General features: G+C 51.4%; 1 protein-coding gene across 1 annotated transcript; it reads right to left on the bottom strand.

Moving 5' to 3' along the window:
* Positions 1–4,895: 4,895 nt before the first annotated feature.
* On the bottom strand, positions 4,896–16,225 carry Selenot (selenoprotein T). The gene is made up of 6 exons (XM_042665667.1): positions 16,032–16,225; positions 12,083–12,193; positions 11,319–11,445; positions 8,861–8,948; positions 6,588–6,740; positions 4,896–5,741 (listed from the first exon to the last, which is right to left on the bottom strand). Exons 1-5 carry the CDS (start codon positions 16,175–16,177, stop codon positions 6,616–6,618), a joined length of 597 nt encoding a protein of 198 aa, XP_042521601.1. The 5' UTR covers positions 16,178–16,225; the 3' UTR covers positions 4,896–5,741; positions 6,588–6,615.
* Between the last annotated feature and the right edge of the window lie 635 nt (positions 16,226–16,860).

Genomic DNA, 16,860 nt, shown 5'->3' with positions numbered 1-16,860 from the left:
ACAGCACCAGGCCCTGAGTTCAGCCACAGGACAGGCACACGCGCACAAGTGTGCACACACACACACACACACACACACATGCACACACGCGCACCAAATGACCAGGAAAACCAAGAAATGTGCTACTTTACACTTTAAAAACACCTTTTGTACATTTAAAATGAACTCAAGAGGGAACCAGAAAGAATAAATTTGATCAAAGTAACTGTGCATGGATTGCCAGGCTTTCAATGGATATATTTAATAAAATTGGTAAGATCTGGAATACTAGGTACCTATTTGGGAACAATGTTATACTTTTATTATAATACCTTTTTTTTTGTGGTCGTGGGTCTTGAACTCTGGGCCTGGGCGCTGTCCCTCAGCTCCTCAGCTCAAGGCGAGCGCTCTACCACTTGAACTACAGTGACACTTCCGATTTTCTGGTGGTTTATTGGAGATAGGAGTCTCACGGTCTCTCCTGCTGAGGAGGCTTTGAACCGTGATCCTCAGATCTCAGCCTCTTGAGTAGCTAGGATTACAGGCGTGAGCCACCAGCACCCAGCTATCATACTTTTCAAAACACAGAAGTGTACTGTAATTCTTTCTAATTGTATTAGGAAGTATATTAGAGTATCTGAAAAGTATGTTTTACTTCAACTAATTTTATCCTGTCACTATTTTATTTCTCTCCAAGACAGTCCAGTATCCAGAAATAAGGAACATTTCAACACATATAAAAAGAATTTTAAAGCAGGTGATAAAGAAGAAAATAGAACAGGGTGTGGAGTAAGATAAATTTCAAAATACATTTCCCAAGCCTCAAAAACCAAACACGACACCAAACAAAAGCCACCAAGGTGTTCAAACTCCTCTGATTAAAACTATTGAAACAGCAGAAGACGGAAAGACATTGCACATCTATGCACCAGCAGACTCGATACTGTGAAAATGGCAAACTACCAAACGCAACCCGTCAGAATTCCAGCAACGCTTTCAGACACGGAAAAGGTAGTGTTGACGAACCCAGGTGATCCGACTGACGGCCACAAGCACAAGGCCCAGGCTGTGACCCAACAAATGCGGGCTCAGGCCTAGCCTCGCCCAAGCCCTCGGGCCAGCAGGGACCCCTCCCTGACCGGGCTCCCAGGGGCCGTGGCCAGCAGGGACCCCCTCCCTGACCGGGCTCCGAGGGGGGCCGTGGCCAGCAGGGACCCCTCCCTGACCGGGCTCCGAGGGGGGCCGTGGCCAGCAGGGACCCCTCCCTGACCGGGCTCCGAGGGGGGCCGTGGCCAGCAGGGACCCCTCCCTGACCGGGCTCCGAGGGGGGCTGTGTTGTCCTGGAGGAGTGACGCACTGCTCCTGGGCATCACGCGTCCATCACGAACGTGGAGCAGGACAGGCACAGACGCTGGGGAGTGAGGGGACAGCAGAGCCACTTCCAACCGTGACAACGCAAGGGAGAAACCAGAGGGAGCGGCAGTTGTTCGCCCTCACCGGCGGCTCATGTCTGTCACACATTTTAGTATTTGACAAGTTCTCACCCCAAGATTTCATGGCCATTAAAAAAATGAAACTCAAGGCCAGGAATGCTGGCCACGCTGGAGTCAGAGGAGGAGGGGTCACCGAGGGCAGCGCCAAAGCAGGCTTGAAGACCAGACGGACGTGCAAAGGGCCGAGTCTGTCTCCAGAGCAGAGTGCTTGCCTGGCTAACCAAGCAGAAGGCCAAGGTTCCAGCCCCACTGTTACCAAAAAACAAAGCCAGGCCATTGTTGGCTCTTACCTGTAATCCTAGGTACTCGGAGGCTGAGCTCCAGCCGGGGCAAACAACTCCTCAGACTCCTACCAATACACCAGCAAGACGCCGGAGGAGCGGCGTGGCTCAGACATTAGGGCATCAGCCATGAGCAACAGCTGAGCTTATTTCCCAGGCCCCAAGTTCAAGCCCAGTGCCATCACCAGCCAATCAGTGAGCGCGCTGCAGGCTTCCCCTCCGTTCGTTCGCTTTCAAAGCTGGGGGGGCGGGATAACCAGCACAATTTCCTACCCAACAACTTGCAGCTGGTCAAGGCCCAGTGCTGACCTTACAGCAGGAGCCGCGGCAGAGCCCACGGAGCTCCCTCGTGCCCACAAGCCCCCTCTCCTCCCCGTCAGGCAGGGTTCTGAGTGCTACCCCCCCCCCCCCTCCAATGGGGCCAGGATGCCCGAGGAGATGACTGACAGAATCAGGTACTGGCTGTTTTTCCATCCATGTGTGAATTTTTAAAAATGGGGATGGCGTGAACGCCAGTGATAAATGCACCTGTTAAAATCTGCACAATGCCAGACTGTTTTTTAATAAGCCAATTTTTTTTTTTTGGGTCAGGTCGTGGGGCCTGAACTCTGGGCCTGGGCGCTGTCCCTCAGCTCTTCAGCTCAAGGCTAGCGTTCTACCACTTGAGCCACAGCACCACTTCCGGCTTTTTTCTTTTTGCTTATATGGTGCTGAGGAATCGAACCCAGGGCCTCAGGCATGCAAGGCAAGCGCTTTACCACTGAGCCACCTTCCCAGCCCCTAATAAGCCATTTTCTTACAGATGGCAACTAAACGGTATTTGCAGCAGTTTAAACATACAGTAGATGGTGTCCACTCTCCTTCTCTGAGTTAAAAAGCCTCTAGAAAGCAAACATTACCGGATGACACACAATACAGCATTCCAACAGTCGTCATACAAAGCACATTATAAAATGGAGACTTCCTCCACAAGGCATCTTTCCCATCAGGGTAACTATTAGTCTCATAATGCCACATAGGTGTTTGTAAACTTGGTATTTCCTCATGTTTTGTTTTTTTTTTGTCAGTCGTGGGGCTTGAACTCTGGGCTTGGGCGCTGTCCTTGCGCTCTTCAGCTCAAGGCTAGTGCTCTACCGCTTGAGCCACAGCGCCACTTCCGGTTTTACTAGTGGTTTATTGGAGCTAAGAGTCTCATGGACTTTCCTGCTCGGGTTGGCTTTGAACTGCTATCCTCAGATCTCAGCCTCCTGAGTAGCTAGGATTACAGGCGTGAGCCACCGGTACCCAGCCAATTCCTCATGTTTTACTGGAGACATTTAAAAAAGCTTTAGAATATCAAACCATGTTGAGAAATTTTATGAACTATTCAAAACTGTGACTTATGTTATGGCAACGGGAGAATGTGAACCACTCAAGGTCCCAAACCATAAATACTCAGAGGAAGAAAGAACAATCACTAGGCCCTGTTACATATACATTTTTTGCTAGTCCTGGGGCTCAAACGCTGGGCCTGGGCGCTGTCCCTGAGCTCCTTTTTGCTCAAGGCGAGCGCTCTATCACTTGAGCCACTGCATCACTTTCTGGTTTGTTTCTGTCATTCACTGGAGAAAAGTCTCAGGGACTTTCCTGCCCAGGCTGGTTTTGAACCATCATCCTCAGATCTCAGCCTCCTGAGTAGCTAGGATGACAGTTGTTTTTGTTTTTTGTTTAGGTGGGAGAGCAGGACTTGAACTTGGTACCTGACACTTTGGCCCATTAGCTAGCTCTCTACCAATGGAGCCATGCCTCCAATCCCCTATATTTTCACAGTAAAACATCACTGGACTACAACTATATTTTAATAGCCATGGACTGATGAGCTAGCTGCTACCTTAAAAATGAGTACCACTCATCACAGAAAGCAGTATTATCTGCCCTCAGTCCACACTGAGGTATAAACTGTTTCACCAATGTTGCTTTTGATTGTTTTAACAACTTTGTCTACAAAAATAACCAGCAAATTCCAGTAGCTGGCCAACCTGCCTGCTCTAATAGTGCACGCAGTCACAGAACCCACAGCCACACCAGCTTATAAGCAACTCATAAATTTGGGTATGGGCCAGGTGCCAGAGGCTCACACCTGTCACCCCAGCTACTCACGAAGCTGAGAGCTGAGGATCGCGGTTCAAAGCCAGCCCAGGCAGGAGAGTCCGTGAGACTCATCTCCAATAAACCAGCAGAAAATGGGAGGTAGCTCTGTGGCCCAAGTGGTAGAGCGCTTACCTGGAGCTGAAGAGCTGAGCGGCAGCGTTCAGGCCCAGAGGTCAAGACTGACAAATTATAGATTTAAATATGGCTAAGCATAACACAAAACAGAGAGGGGTGACAGGAAAGAGGCTGAGTGTTAGCAGTGTTTAAACCACCAGAGCTACTCTCTGAAGCACAAGAGACCTGACCTAAGACGGAGGCCACTCCTCAGGTTTCAATCCTGGGTTTCTCGGATTTTGAACTGTGAAGTTCTAGCCAACATGCAAGGCCCACGCATGGAGCAGCCCATGAGGGCCGTACGTGGGGGGCAACTGTACCATAGAGGTAGCAGCGCCCTCGTTAACCAGAATGTCCAACTTCAGAGGGTGCGGAGTTTGGAGTGAGAAAGACAGCAACCAGAGTTTACGCTCTAGTAAAACTGAAACGGACTGGCACCTGGGAGATGCCATCTGCAGGGAACTTCAGCTTAAACAGCACTGTGTGAAACACTTACCAGCCTCGGGAACGTTCTGCACGTACTTGAGAGGTCACTGCCTGCGGGCTGCGGGCTGCCCGCCGGGCCTGGCAGGCTCAGGCTGAGGCGCCAGCTCCTGGGCTGCGTTGCCACAGGGTTTCAGAGCACTGGGCACCCAGGCCCCCCCTGCTCACCCGGCTTTCCCCTGGCTCCCCACACCGGCACCATTGCTGCTGCCGACCCCGGACCTCACAGGGGGTTCCCAGCTCTGCCCATCATCCCCAAGGTCGATCAACTTCAAGGTCTTTCATTCAAGTTCTTTAAGAGAGCCTCTAGAAGTCTGGAGTTGCACAAAGTATTAAAACTTTTCCAACGTCACTTTTCAAATACAGTAAAACTCTGATAAAGGATGTGGGTTACTAGACAGATCAATGCTGTAAAGAGATTCAACTGAACTTTTATTTATTTAATGAGGTGTGAGTCTCAGCAATCCTAACGCTGTTAAGTTAACCTGCTCCGTGTGACTCTCAAGCGTCCCTATGAGATTACGTCTAAGTCAAAAACAGGCATTTTAAGCACAGAGCAATAAAATGTAACCTTTTCACTTCACCGACATCTACTTAGTTTTTTATTTAGTTAAATATAAAGGCCCAGTTAGTCAATTTATTAGTCAAGGCAAGACACGTGAACTACACAACAGGGTTTAAAAAGCAGTTTGTCTCGTAGTTCTTTGATAATCACACCCTCCCCCCTCTCTCACACACACACACAAAAGCACACACGCACACACACACACACACAAACTGGTAGAGCATTCTGGATACTGAATTCCCCCCCATAATCTTGTAAATGCATGTTCACAATCTGGAGTATTTTGAAAACCATAAATTGGACATGACCAAATAATTAAGACATATCTGATGAACTCTTACAACGATTGACTTTAAACTATAAAAAATGAAAATCATACAAAAGTACAACAAATTTAACACATCTTGAAGAAAATCAAATTGTAACTCAATTTCCTGCCTTTTCAAATATGACTAAGAAAAAAATTACAGTAGTAATGACCACACGCAAAAGAGATTATTAGCTGGGTGAATTTGGGAGGAGGCTATACAGTATTATTGCACTCTACGAATGCGCACAGACCCAAGAAGCCCTCCCGCAGTGAGGTTTCCCAGGAGGTCCAGCGAGGCCGCAGGCGTCTGGTCTGCACCAACAGCGTGTGTCTTCGGTGCAGACCTTCATGGTGCCAGCCACGCTGCTCTGGCAAATCCCTTCTGTCTGAAAGACACACGGAAAAGAAGGATGGTTCGTTTCAACCGCACTCGCATAAGTAACCCTACAAAGTCAACTCACCCATCAGAAAAGAACTGAGAATAACCTGCCAACCTCTAACCAACCCTCAGTCTTAAAAAATGATGCCATAGAGCTGGGTGCTGGTGGCTCACGCCTGTCATCCTAGCTGCTCAGGAGGCTGAGATCTGAGGATCGTGCTTTGAAGCCAGCCTAGTCAGGAGAAAGCCCATGAGAATCCTATCTCCAATGAACCACCAGAAAACCAGAAGTGGAACTGTGGCTCAAAGTGGTAGAGAGCTGGCCTTGAGCTGAAGAGCTCAAAGACAGAGCCCAGGCCATGTGTTCAAGCCCTATGACCATTAAAAAAAAAAGTAATAGTCAGATTATTAAACCCTCAAGACGAAAAAATAACTTTTTTTGGTCTGTCGTGGGGCTTGAACTCTGGGTCTGACCACTGTCTCTCAGCTCTTCAGCTCAAGACTAGTGCTCTACCACTTGAGTCACAGCACCACTTCTGGTTTTCTGTGGTTCATTGGAGATAAGAGTGTCACAGACTTTCCTGCTGGGCTGGATTTGAACGGTGATCCTCAGATCTCGGCTTCCTGAGTAGCTGGGATTACAGGCGTGAGCCACCGGCGCCTGGCCCCTCAAGACTAACTTCATAATCCTTTATTTGGCAGGTCCAAGCAATCTTGATAAAACTTGTAACTGTGAGTGAAGGGCACATCTATCCCTGTAACAGAACGCTGGAAACAGGAGGGCAGATGCACTGTCTACTAACACTTGGAGAGGAAGTTAAACAGCGGGTGTCTTCACCATCAAATCACTCACAAGAGAGCTTCCGGGCTGCTCGGCGGGGCTACGATCGGTGATGTGGAATTGAGTCCATATGCACGTTGAGCTTCATTTCATTGTCAAGAATTTGAACAAGCTGTTGCATGGAGGGCAGGTGACCAGACTCCAGTTTAGACCACACAGGTACGTCTATAAACACAAAAGGCGTCCCGCCCGCGTCTCACAAGTGGTTCTAGAACAGCCCTGCCACAGCAGTCACTCAAGGGCCCTGGCCACCTGAACTGCTGTCTGGCATGCATCTTAAAACCATCACAAGTCAGGACATGAATCTGAGGCTCTGAAGTGGAAAGATGAAATCTGCACTTAACTAAAATCTAGCTGGGCACGGCAGTGTGCTCTGCAGCCCCAGAACACAGGGCACTGGGGCAGGAAGCCCCAGTGAGGTAGCGGCCTGTCTTTCACACAAGACCTTGCTCCAAAACAGAACCACAACACAAAGTATCATTCTCTTTGGAGCAGGCCAACTTTTCTGTAAGAAGCCAGATGTCAGATATTTTAGGCTCTATGGAGCAAGAGACAAAAATCAGGAATATTACTTATATAATATGATGAGAGGTAACAAATTCCATGGATTGTTTCACCAGTGAAACCTAAGATGGCTGGTCACCAGTGGCTCATGCCTACAATCTACCTACTAAGGAGGCTCAGGTCTGAGGATCAGGTTCAAAGCCAGCCAGGGCAGGCAAACTCGAGCACTCTTAGCTCCAGTTAAGCCAGGCGTGGAGCACCAGCCTTGAGTGAAGCAGCTCAGGGATAGTGCACAGGATCCCAGTGTAAGCCCCAGTGTAAGCACAACAACGAAAACAGAAGCAAACTCAAATCAAAAACTTAAGTTTGAATTCTATATAACTGCACACATGCCACAAAATACTCTTTTGAAGTCACAAGAGAGTGGCTTACTCCTGTAATCCTAGCTACTCAGGAGGCTGAGTAGCAGGAAAAGTCACTTAATCTTAGAAAAAGCCAGAAGTTGTGTTTTGGCTCAAGTGGTAGAGCACTAGCCTTGAGCAAAAGGAGCTCAAGGACAACGTCCAAAAATCACAAGGAGAATGGGCTGGGAAGGTGGCTCAGTGGTACAGCGCTTGCCTCGCATGCATGAGGCCCTGGGTTCGATTCCTCAGCACCACATAAGCAGAAAAAGCTGGAAGTGGCGCTGTGGCTCAAGTGGTAGAGCGCTAAGCCTTGAGCTGAAGAGCTGAGGGACAGCGCCCAGGCCCAGATCAGGCTGAACAACTGGCAAAAAACAAACAAAATATATTTTCATGACATACACTTCTTCAGCCAAAGCACTACTTCTGGCTTTTTCTGTGGTTAACTGGAGATAGGAATCTCATGGACTTCCCTGCCTGGACTGGCTTTGAACCCTGATCCTCAGAGATTACAGGCGTGAGCCACCAGTGCCCAGCTTTGATTGTTTTTGTCCATTCAAACGTGTACAAGAACACTGTTAGCTCAGGGCTCTAGTTTAGAGAATGAATGAGGAGGCAGGAGGTGGTAACAAGGCAACAGGGGCATGGAGAAGGTGAAGAGGAGCAGGCGTGGGATTCTGAGCAAGGAAAGAGAAAGAATCCAATATGGAGAGTGGGGAAAAGATGGTTTGTGTGGTTTGGGGGCAACTGGATACACAAAGGATGGTAGGAAGAGGAGAGGAGCAAGCAGAGTGTATGGGAGTTGTAGACTCGGAGATGGTGACGCGTGTGTGTTGGCTGACGCTGTTCCCTGAGCGCAGGAAGAGCGCCCAGCATCTCTTCAGGAGACCTCACGCAGGCTATTCTGGTCATGTGAGTAGAACTGGCAAACGAGGCCGGGGAGAGCAACTCTTTAAGGAAGTCTGAAAGCCAGGAGCGGTGGTCAACAGAGTGACTTAAATCTTCTACATTCCTTTGTCTTGTGAATTTTTAATTTCCATCAAAATAACACATGAACTTTAAGAATATTTCTCCTTTGAAAAACAGAAAAGCCTAACAGTTTTTTTTTTTAAATATATGTTTTTTTGGGTCCGGTCGTGGGGCCTGAACTCTGGGCCTGGGCGCTGTCCCTCAGCTCTTCAGCTCAAGGCTAGTGCTCTACTACTTGAGCCACAGCGCCATTTCCGGCTTTTTTCTTTTTGCTTACGTGGTGCTGAGGAATTGAACCCAGGGCGTCAGGCATGCAAGGCAAGCGCTCTACCACTAAGCCAACTTCCCAGCCTATGCCTGACAGTTTTTATAAACCATTTGAGTGAGTGTTATCACAAAGTCAGAACCTACCATTCAAAGTGATCTCAAATGCCCCTGTTGACATACACTGGTTCTCAATCATGTTGCTCAAGAAGAAAACCATCATGCACGCATAGACCTACAAGAAAACGTAACAGCACAACGGAGTCATTTTGAAGTGTTACTACATAAACGTCTAAGATACATCCATCATGTTAATATTCATTCATTATTCACTCTCATTTTTCCCCCAACTGAGACAGGGACTTGAACTCATTCATTGTAGGTGCCTTACCACCTGAGCCACATCCTAACCTTTCTCTGTTTTTTTTTTTTTTGTCAGTTGTGGGGCTTGAACTTGGGTCCTGGGCGCTGTCCTTGAGCCTCTTTGTGCTCAAGGCTAGCACGCTACAACTTCGAGCCACTCTTGAGTGGTTTCTTGGAGATAAGAGTCTCATTCATGTGACTTTTCTACCTGGGCTGGCTTTGAATCTCAGCCCTCAGATTTCAGCCTCCTGGGTAACTAGGATAGCAGGTGTGAGCCACCAGTGTCTAGCTCTTCATTGTGTGTGTGCCTGTTTTGGAGGCTTGAACTCAGGGCCTTGGCCACTGTCCCCAAGCTTTTTAGCTCAAGGCTAGTGCTCTACCACGTGAGCCATACCTCCACTTCTGGCTTTTTAGTGGTTAATGAGAGGTAAGAGTCTTGTTGATTTCCTTTCCTGCCCGGGCAGGCTTTGAACCATGATCTTTAGATCTCAGCCTTCTGAGAAGCTAGGATGACAGGCGTGAGCCACAGGCACCCAATGTGGTAAAGTCTTTTGTAAGTCTTTAATCTGCTCTAAAAGTTCCCGAGCTGTTGCTGTTATTCCACAGGCTCAGACATCACTCAAAGATCAAGGAAAATGGAGCATGAACTCAGAGCTCTATGCAGGTGAGACTTAGGTGATGTTACACCGCAGTTTCTAAGCAGTTTTAGAGTCACCTGAAGCAAAAGAACATCAGCGTAAGGGTACCTCTTACCAATTTTATGATGCGTGAACACACACGGGACGCGTGATGCAAGAGCAGGCAACACTGCGCACTCACACAACCCCGAGGTCACAAACAAGTCACTTCAAATCGCTCTGAGAACAGGAGTCAAAGTGCATCCATTTCCCTTTCCAAGAAAAATCTAGCCTCACCCAAAGGAGACTAGAAGCTCCCTTGCACAGAAAAGTCTCAATGCAACAAAAGCTGGACTAAAAGCTGATGCCCAGTTGCCAATCCATAAGCTGATTCAGGTAACAAATGTCATAGTAAGATTTTCTCACTTGAGGCCTGGGTTTGATTTCATGAAAAACACAAAAAACTGCCTTAGAGCTGCACCTCCCCCTTCCCCTCCCCCCCATGGAGGGGGGGGGCAGGAAAGTTCTTATCTCCAATGAACCACCAGAAAACCAGAAGTGGAGCTAAGGCTCAAACTTACTAGCTTCGAGCACAAAAGCTCAAGCCCCGAGATCAAGTCCCAGGACTGGCACAAAAACAAAATACACAAAAACAAAACCCTGCCATAAAGTTGTAGATTTTTAACTCTATTCTCGCTCCACGGGCGGTCAACAGCAGTGCGTATTAGACTGATGCAGCGGTCCAGTGCTCAGTGCCTCCTTCTCAGCCCTCTGCCCGTCAGGAGTTGGTTTACAGCAGGGCAGCTACATAACACCCAAGGATGGCCCTACCACCGAGTCCTCAATGCTACTGGAGGGATGTGGTTCCTTAAGAAGAAGCCTGTAGTTCTGAAGGAGTTGGCTAAGGGCTGGCAGGCCTAGAACTGAATGAAGGGTAAGAGCAGAACTCAGACCCTCCAGAGAGCACGTCGCGTGAGAAAGCTCACGCCTGTCATCCCAGCTACTCAGGGGGCTGAAATCTGAGGACTGCGGTTCCAAGCCAGCCCAGGCAGCAGAAGCTCAAGGGCAGAAACTGGACCCTGAGTTCAAGCCCCAGAATAGGGGCTGGAGAAGGCTTGGAGAAATAAAATTGGATCCAAAGTGGTAAATAATTTGGGAAAAAGTGGCTTTAATTAAAAGAGATGGAGATAAGAATCTGGAGAGAGCAGACACACGGCAGACCACGGAGGAGAGAGAAAAGGCCCAGGAGGCCCAACTCTGCCCAGCAATTTGCCACATGGAGCCCCATGAACGGAAATTTTGTAACATGTGAATGAAGCCGTAACAGCCTGAAAGGCTTATACTAACCCACCCTGCTGCCTGGGAGACACTCTATATAGTCAAAATCAGGCAAATACTTTTGTGCTAGTCCCCCAAATAAAAAGGGCTAGTGAATGTATTAACCATTCTAGGATCTGAAGTGAAGGGTAGTTATGTGACTTCACCAGAGACAGGCAGTGGTGTAAGCTGAAATCATGCATCTTTACAGGCACGGCAGTAACCAGTCCCAGACGCCGGCCGGCCGGCCGACCCCACACAGTGCACTGGCCCCGACACCTGCCGTCACCAGAGCTGTGGGTTCGCACCTTGTTGTCTTGGCCCCACTGCCAGATGGTGGGAGCTTGCATGCCGAAGAAAGCAAAGGGATCCTTTCCAACGATGATTAACCCTATTAACACGAGCTTGAAGACTGACAGGAAAGACGCTATGTGTCTGTGAAAAGAAAATAAAGAATCTCATTAGAAACCACAGTTCCTCATATACTTTAAACGTTAATAATCCAAGTACATGGGTATAGACATTTTCTAGATATCCAATCCAAAAGTTCTAGAGAACCAAGTATGGTAGATTTTGTATGGAGTTTTAGGGATCTGGGAGCATAGCTCGATGGCAGAATGCACGCTTAGCACGTGCAGGGCACTGGAAAGAGGAGAGGGAGTGAATTTACTCCTATTTCCACAGCACAGCTGCTCAAAAAAACGCCCTCCACAGGGCTGCATCCTTCAGCCCCCTCTCCCCCTTTCTTACACAAAAAGCCTTCATATTTAGGTCAAAGAAACCCACTATTACTGATTGGTTGGTTGGTAAGTTTGACAGTCTTGCTACATAGAGCACAGGCTGGCATGAAACTCGTGACTCTCCGGCCTCAGCCAATCCTGAGTGCTGCGATTACAGGGGAGTACCCTCACCAGGCACAGCGTGCTATTTATGAAGTTCTACTTTTTGCATATTATCATAACCAACCAAGAAGTTAGGATAATCATAGAAATGTGATTAAAACTATTCACTTAAGTGCATAAAGTAAAACACATCGCTTGCTTTTCCGTTAGGAACGGATTGGCGGACTTACCTGTAGATGGGTTGAGGGAGGTAATTCTCTCCTTCAATGCGGATGTCCGGATACCGCTGGCTGATAACCCGCATGTATTCCTCAAACACCCGCCGATACCCTCAGGAAACACTGCAGGAAAAAAGCATTTCCACTAAGTGCTTTAGCACACACAGACCTTCACTGCCAGAGAAAGCCTCCCAAATACTAACATGAAAACTTTCCTATGCCAGCTGTGTCACAGAGAAATGGCATCCATCAAAAAACACAAACAGCTAAGCACCAGAGGCCCACGCTTATAATCCTGTCTATGAGATACTGAGAACTGAGAACTGTGGCTAAAGCCAGCCCAGGCAGAAAAAGTCCTAGAGACTCTTTATCTCCAGTTGGCCAGCAAAAACCCAGGACTAGAAGTGTGGCTCAGCGTCAGCTCTGAGCTCCAGAGTGTCAAGCAAAAGCAGGAGGCCATGAGCTAAGTGCTAGAGGCAGGGGACCACAGAACAACAAGTGATAGTGATGGCAAGGATTCAGAAAAGGAAACCCCAACAACCTCCAATCCATACACTGTGGGGGTGTGGAGCAAGCACGGCAGTCAATAAGCAGGTTCCTCAACAATCTCCCCACAGCCTTTCCTGTGACCCTACCACACCACTACTGGACTTGTATCAGGAGCGTAAATACACACACGAGATAGACACCTGCACACCAACGTTTACTGCAGCCCTGTTCACAACAGCCAAGCAATGGAGTCAGCTGAGGTGCCCAACAAGAGCGACACACAGCAGTCCATACTATCTATTGTAGCCCTAAATTATGGCGTAATAGGCAGCTACAAAGAAAAATAAAATCATGTCATTTACAGGAAAATGGGTAGAACTGGGAGACTCAGATTGAGATCAGACAAGCTCAAAAAAAAAAAGATTATCTTATGATTTTGCTCACAAGTGAAAAGCTAGACCTAACAGACATACATATTCACGGATATGAACATATCTATGTGCACATCTATGGATAAATGTAGAATGAGTCTAAGAACTACTTGGGAGAAGGGAAACGGACAGAAAAAAAGAAAGATACAAGGCATCTATATGTGAAAACAGCATAGAGAACCTCAATGAAGCCAGGAGCTGGGCTCATGCCTGAAATCCTAGCTATTCAGGAGGCTGAGAGCTGAGGGCTGTGGTTTGAAGCCAGCCCAGGCAGTAAAGTCCGTGAGTCTCTTATTTTATCTATTAAAGGGGCTGGGAAGGTGGCTCAGTGGTAGAGGGCTTGCCTTGCAAGCCTGAGGCCCTGGGTTCGATTCCTCAGCACCACATAAGCAAAAAAGAAAAAAGCCAGAAGTGGCGCTGTGGCTCAAGTGGTAGAGTGCTAGCCTTGAGCTGAAGAGCTGAGGGACAGTGCCCAGGCCCAGAGTTCAGGCCCCACAACCAGACCCCCCCCCCCAAAAAAATTATCTATTAAAAATCTGCAAGTGGAGCAATGGCTCAAGCGCAGTACTGGCACACACACAGAACTGCCCGCTCTCTGCATCCACTTCTCACTTTAGTCCATTGATTCCAAGAAGTGTATTTTTCCCACATTTAAGAACCCTAAAAATAATCAGGGTTTAGCTTATCATATTATGCCATAGTTTAAATAGTAGCATTTTTTCTTTCTAAATGGCATGTAAAATAATGGTGCATTTTACAACCCATTGTATTTTCAATTTTGTGGGATATGTAACTGGTTGCAGTCATTATTGCCATTTGGGAGTGACAGACATTTCTTTATTGCTGCTATGTCTTTAGCCTTCAAGGTTCAAATTATCCTTCTCTTGCTGATAAGGTGAGAACCAAACCCCCCCACAAAAACCACCAACAATGTGCAAAACCTATCTCCTTTAACTAGTTACCATCCCAGGCCAGGAGAGTCTCACCCCCGAGCTCAGGAGCCACCATGCCGTCCCCCCTCGACTCCATGGACTCCGGGGAGGACCGCCAGCTCCTCCCCCTGCCCCCCAGACCCGCAGATGTTCAAGTGTCTTCTAGAAAATGGCAGAGCGCCTTGCATTCTACCCATGCATAAGTCTAAATGACACACGTTACTTAACACAATGCAAACCCATAGACACAGCTAAGGTACCATTTTGATTCTGAGCAAGAGCAAGCAAGCCTGTGCAGTGCATGCTTTCCTCTTGAACTATTTTTCAATCCATGGGGGGTAGAAGCTGGGTGCTTAAGGCTTCTACAGCTGCTAAAGCCGCCCGTTAAGTTTCTCGAGCTTTAGCTGCGTGCCTACCACTCCCTTTCCCTTCCGAGCTGCGTCAAGCACCGGGAATGCTCTCCTGGGTGCTCTGGAGTTCCCTTCCACAAGAAGCCAGCTGGTCTTCTACGTGGCCTAGGTCTGGCTGTGGCTCACTAACCTCGGGCCTCTTATCTACCCCAAGGTAGTTCAAAGTTCCCCTCCTCCAGGAAACCTTCTGGCCACGCAGCACCTGCTGTTTTATGCCCTGGAGGTCTGAGGATAAAGTCCCTGCTCTTACCTATGCAGTCCCAGAGAGAATGGAATCGGATTCCTCCAGAGAGCCCTGCTCTCCGATTTGTTGAATATGGAGACATCGTGTCTCTTGTACCTAACAAGACTTTCCTCTGGAACTTGCAATTTCTCTAGTTCCTGATTCTGCTAACTTTGGGCAGTACCAACATACAAATCAGTTCTAGTGTGCTCTTCTGCTACCGTCCTATGGAAGCAAAGACTGAGTACAGCAGTGGGTAATTACGAACAATTTGAAAATTAAGTCTGTTTTCAACAGTGGCTCCACTGTTACATATCCAATCAACTTGAAAATGTTCGTTTCAATGGAAGGGGATGTAAAAAAATCATTGAATTGTTCATTAAAAAGCTGCAGTACGGCCGGGCGGCTCACGCCTGTCATCCTAGCTACTCAGGAGGCTGAGATCTGAGGATGGAGGTTCAAAGCCAGCCTGGGCAAGAAAGTCCGTGAGACTCTGATCTCCCATGAACCACCAGGAAACCGGAAGTGGCGCTGTGGCTCAGGTGGTGGAGCGCCCGCCTTGAGCTGGGGAGCTGCCCAGGCCGAGTTCAAGCCCCACGACTGCAAAGGGGGAAAACCCCACCCTGTGCTACAGAGCACAGAGACGTCAGGCGGCAGTTCATCCGCGAGCTGACCCTCGGTGGCACAAACCATTGCGACGCCAGTTCACGGCCGGAACCCCAGCCGGCCTCGGCCTCTGCGCCGCGCCAGGCCCCGACCTCCTCTCCCGGCGGGAAGGCGGAGAGCGGGCGCGGGGCGCGGGGCGCGGGGCGCGGGCGGGAGCCCAGCACAGCGTGCCCGCACCGTCCGCCGGGTGACGCCGCAGGGCGGCGGGGCCTGGCAACCCGGGCGCGCTCCCCTCGGGCCGGGCCCTGCCCGAGTCTCGGCGGCTTGGCTGCGCGGAGCCCCGCCCCGGACCCCGCGGGCGCCAGGCCGGGCCCCGCGAGCCCCTTTCCCCCGTCTTCAACGACCGAGCCGCGGGCCGCGGAGCCGGGGCCTCGCGTGGGGAGCGGCACCGGGGCGTAGGCCGCGGAGCCGGGCGGCGGGCCGGTAGGCCGCGGAGCCGGGGCCTCGCGTGGGGAGCGGCGCCGGGCGGCGGCGGGGCGGCGCCGGGGCCTCGCGTGGGGAGCGGCGGCGGGGCGGTAGGCCGCGGAGCCGGGGCCTCGCGTGGGGGACGGCGCCGGGGCGTAGGCCGCGGAGCCGGGCGGCGGGCCGGTAGGCCGCGGAGCCGGGGCCTCGCGTGGGGAGCGGCGCCGGGCGGCGGCGGGGCGGCGCCGGGGCCTCGCGTGGGGAGCGGCGGCGGGGCGGTAGGCCGCGGAGCCGGGGCCTCGCGTGGGGACGGCGCCGGGGCGGTAGGCCGCGGAGCCGGGGCCTCGCGTGGGGAGCGGCGCCGGGCGGCGGCGGGGCGGGGCGGCGGCGGCCCGCGCGCGTCCTCACCAGATCTGGAACTTGAGCAGCGGCCCCGTGGCGTACGGCATCTTCAGCCTCTTGCCGGGCGCGCCGCCCAGGCCGGCCGAGGCCTCGCTCCGCGCCACCGCCGACGCCGCCACCAGCAGCAGCAGCAGCGGCAGCAGGAACCGCATCTTCGCCCGCAGCGCCGCTCGGCCGGCTTCGTCCGGGCTGCACCGCCCCGATCCGGCCGCCGGCGGCTCGCCACCACCGCGCAGGCGCGGCTCTGCAGCCGGGGGCGGGGCCGCGCCTGCGCAGCCGGCGCCCGCCGGGAGGGCGCGTCCTCTCGCTGTGCGCAGGCGCGGCCTCGGGGCGCGGGCCGGGCCGCGCGGAGCTCGGTTGGCCGGGCGTCCGGGGAGCCCCGCGCGCCCCGCCCCGCGCCGCCCCAACCGGGGTCGTTCGAGGCCGAATGCGTCCAGAGCGGAGCCGCCGCCACCACGGGAGCGCGGGCCAGCGCCGAGCGGTGGATCCTCCGGGGGTGCGGCGGCCCCTGGGCGGACGCGCTCCCCGCTTGCACGCCAGCCCCCCCCCCCCCGCTTGCACGCCAGCCCCGCTCCCCGCTTGCACGCCAGCCCCCCCCTCCCTGCTTGCACGCTCCCCGCTTGCACGCCAGCCCCGCTCCCTGCTTGCACGCCAGCCCCGCTCCCTGCTTGCACGCCAGCCCCGCTCCCTGCTTGCACGCCAGCCCCGCTCCCTGCTTGCACACTCCCTGCTTGCACGCCAGCCCCGCTCCCTGCTTGCACACTCCCTGCTTGCACGCCAGCCCCGCTCCCTGCTTGCACACTCCCTGCTTGCACGCCAGCCCCGCTCCCTGCTT

This window comes from Dipodomys spectabilis, unplaced genomic scaffold, assembly GCF_019054845.1.
Source record: "Dipodomys spectabilis isolate Male_0828 unplaced genomic scaffold, ASM1905484v1 ptg000340l, whole genome shotgun sequence".
NCBI lineage: Eukaryota > Metazoa > Chordata > Mammalia > Rodentia > Heteromyidae > Dipodomys > Dipodomys spectabilis.
This window is presented reverse-complemented; position numbering and strand designations above follow the sequence as displayed.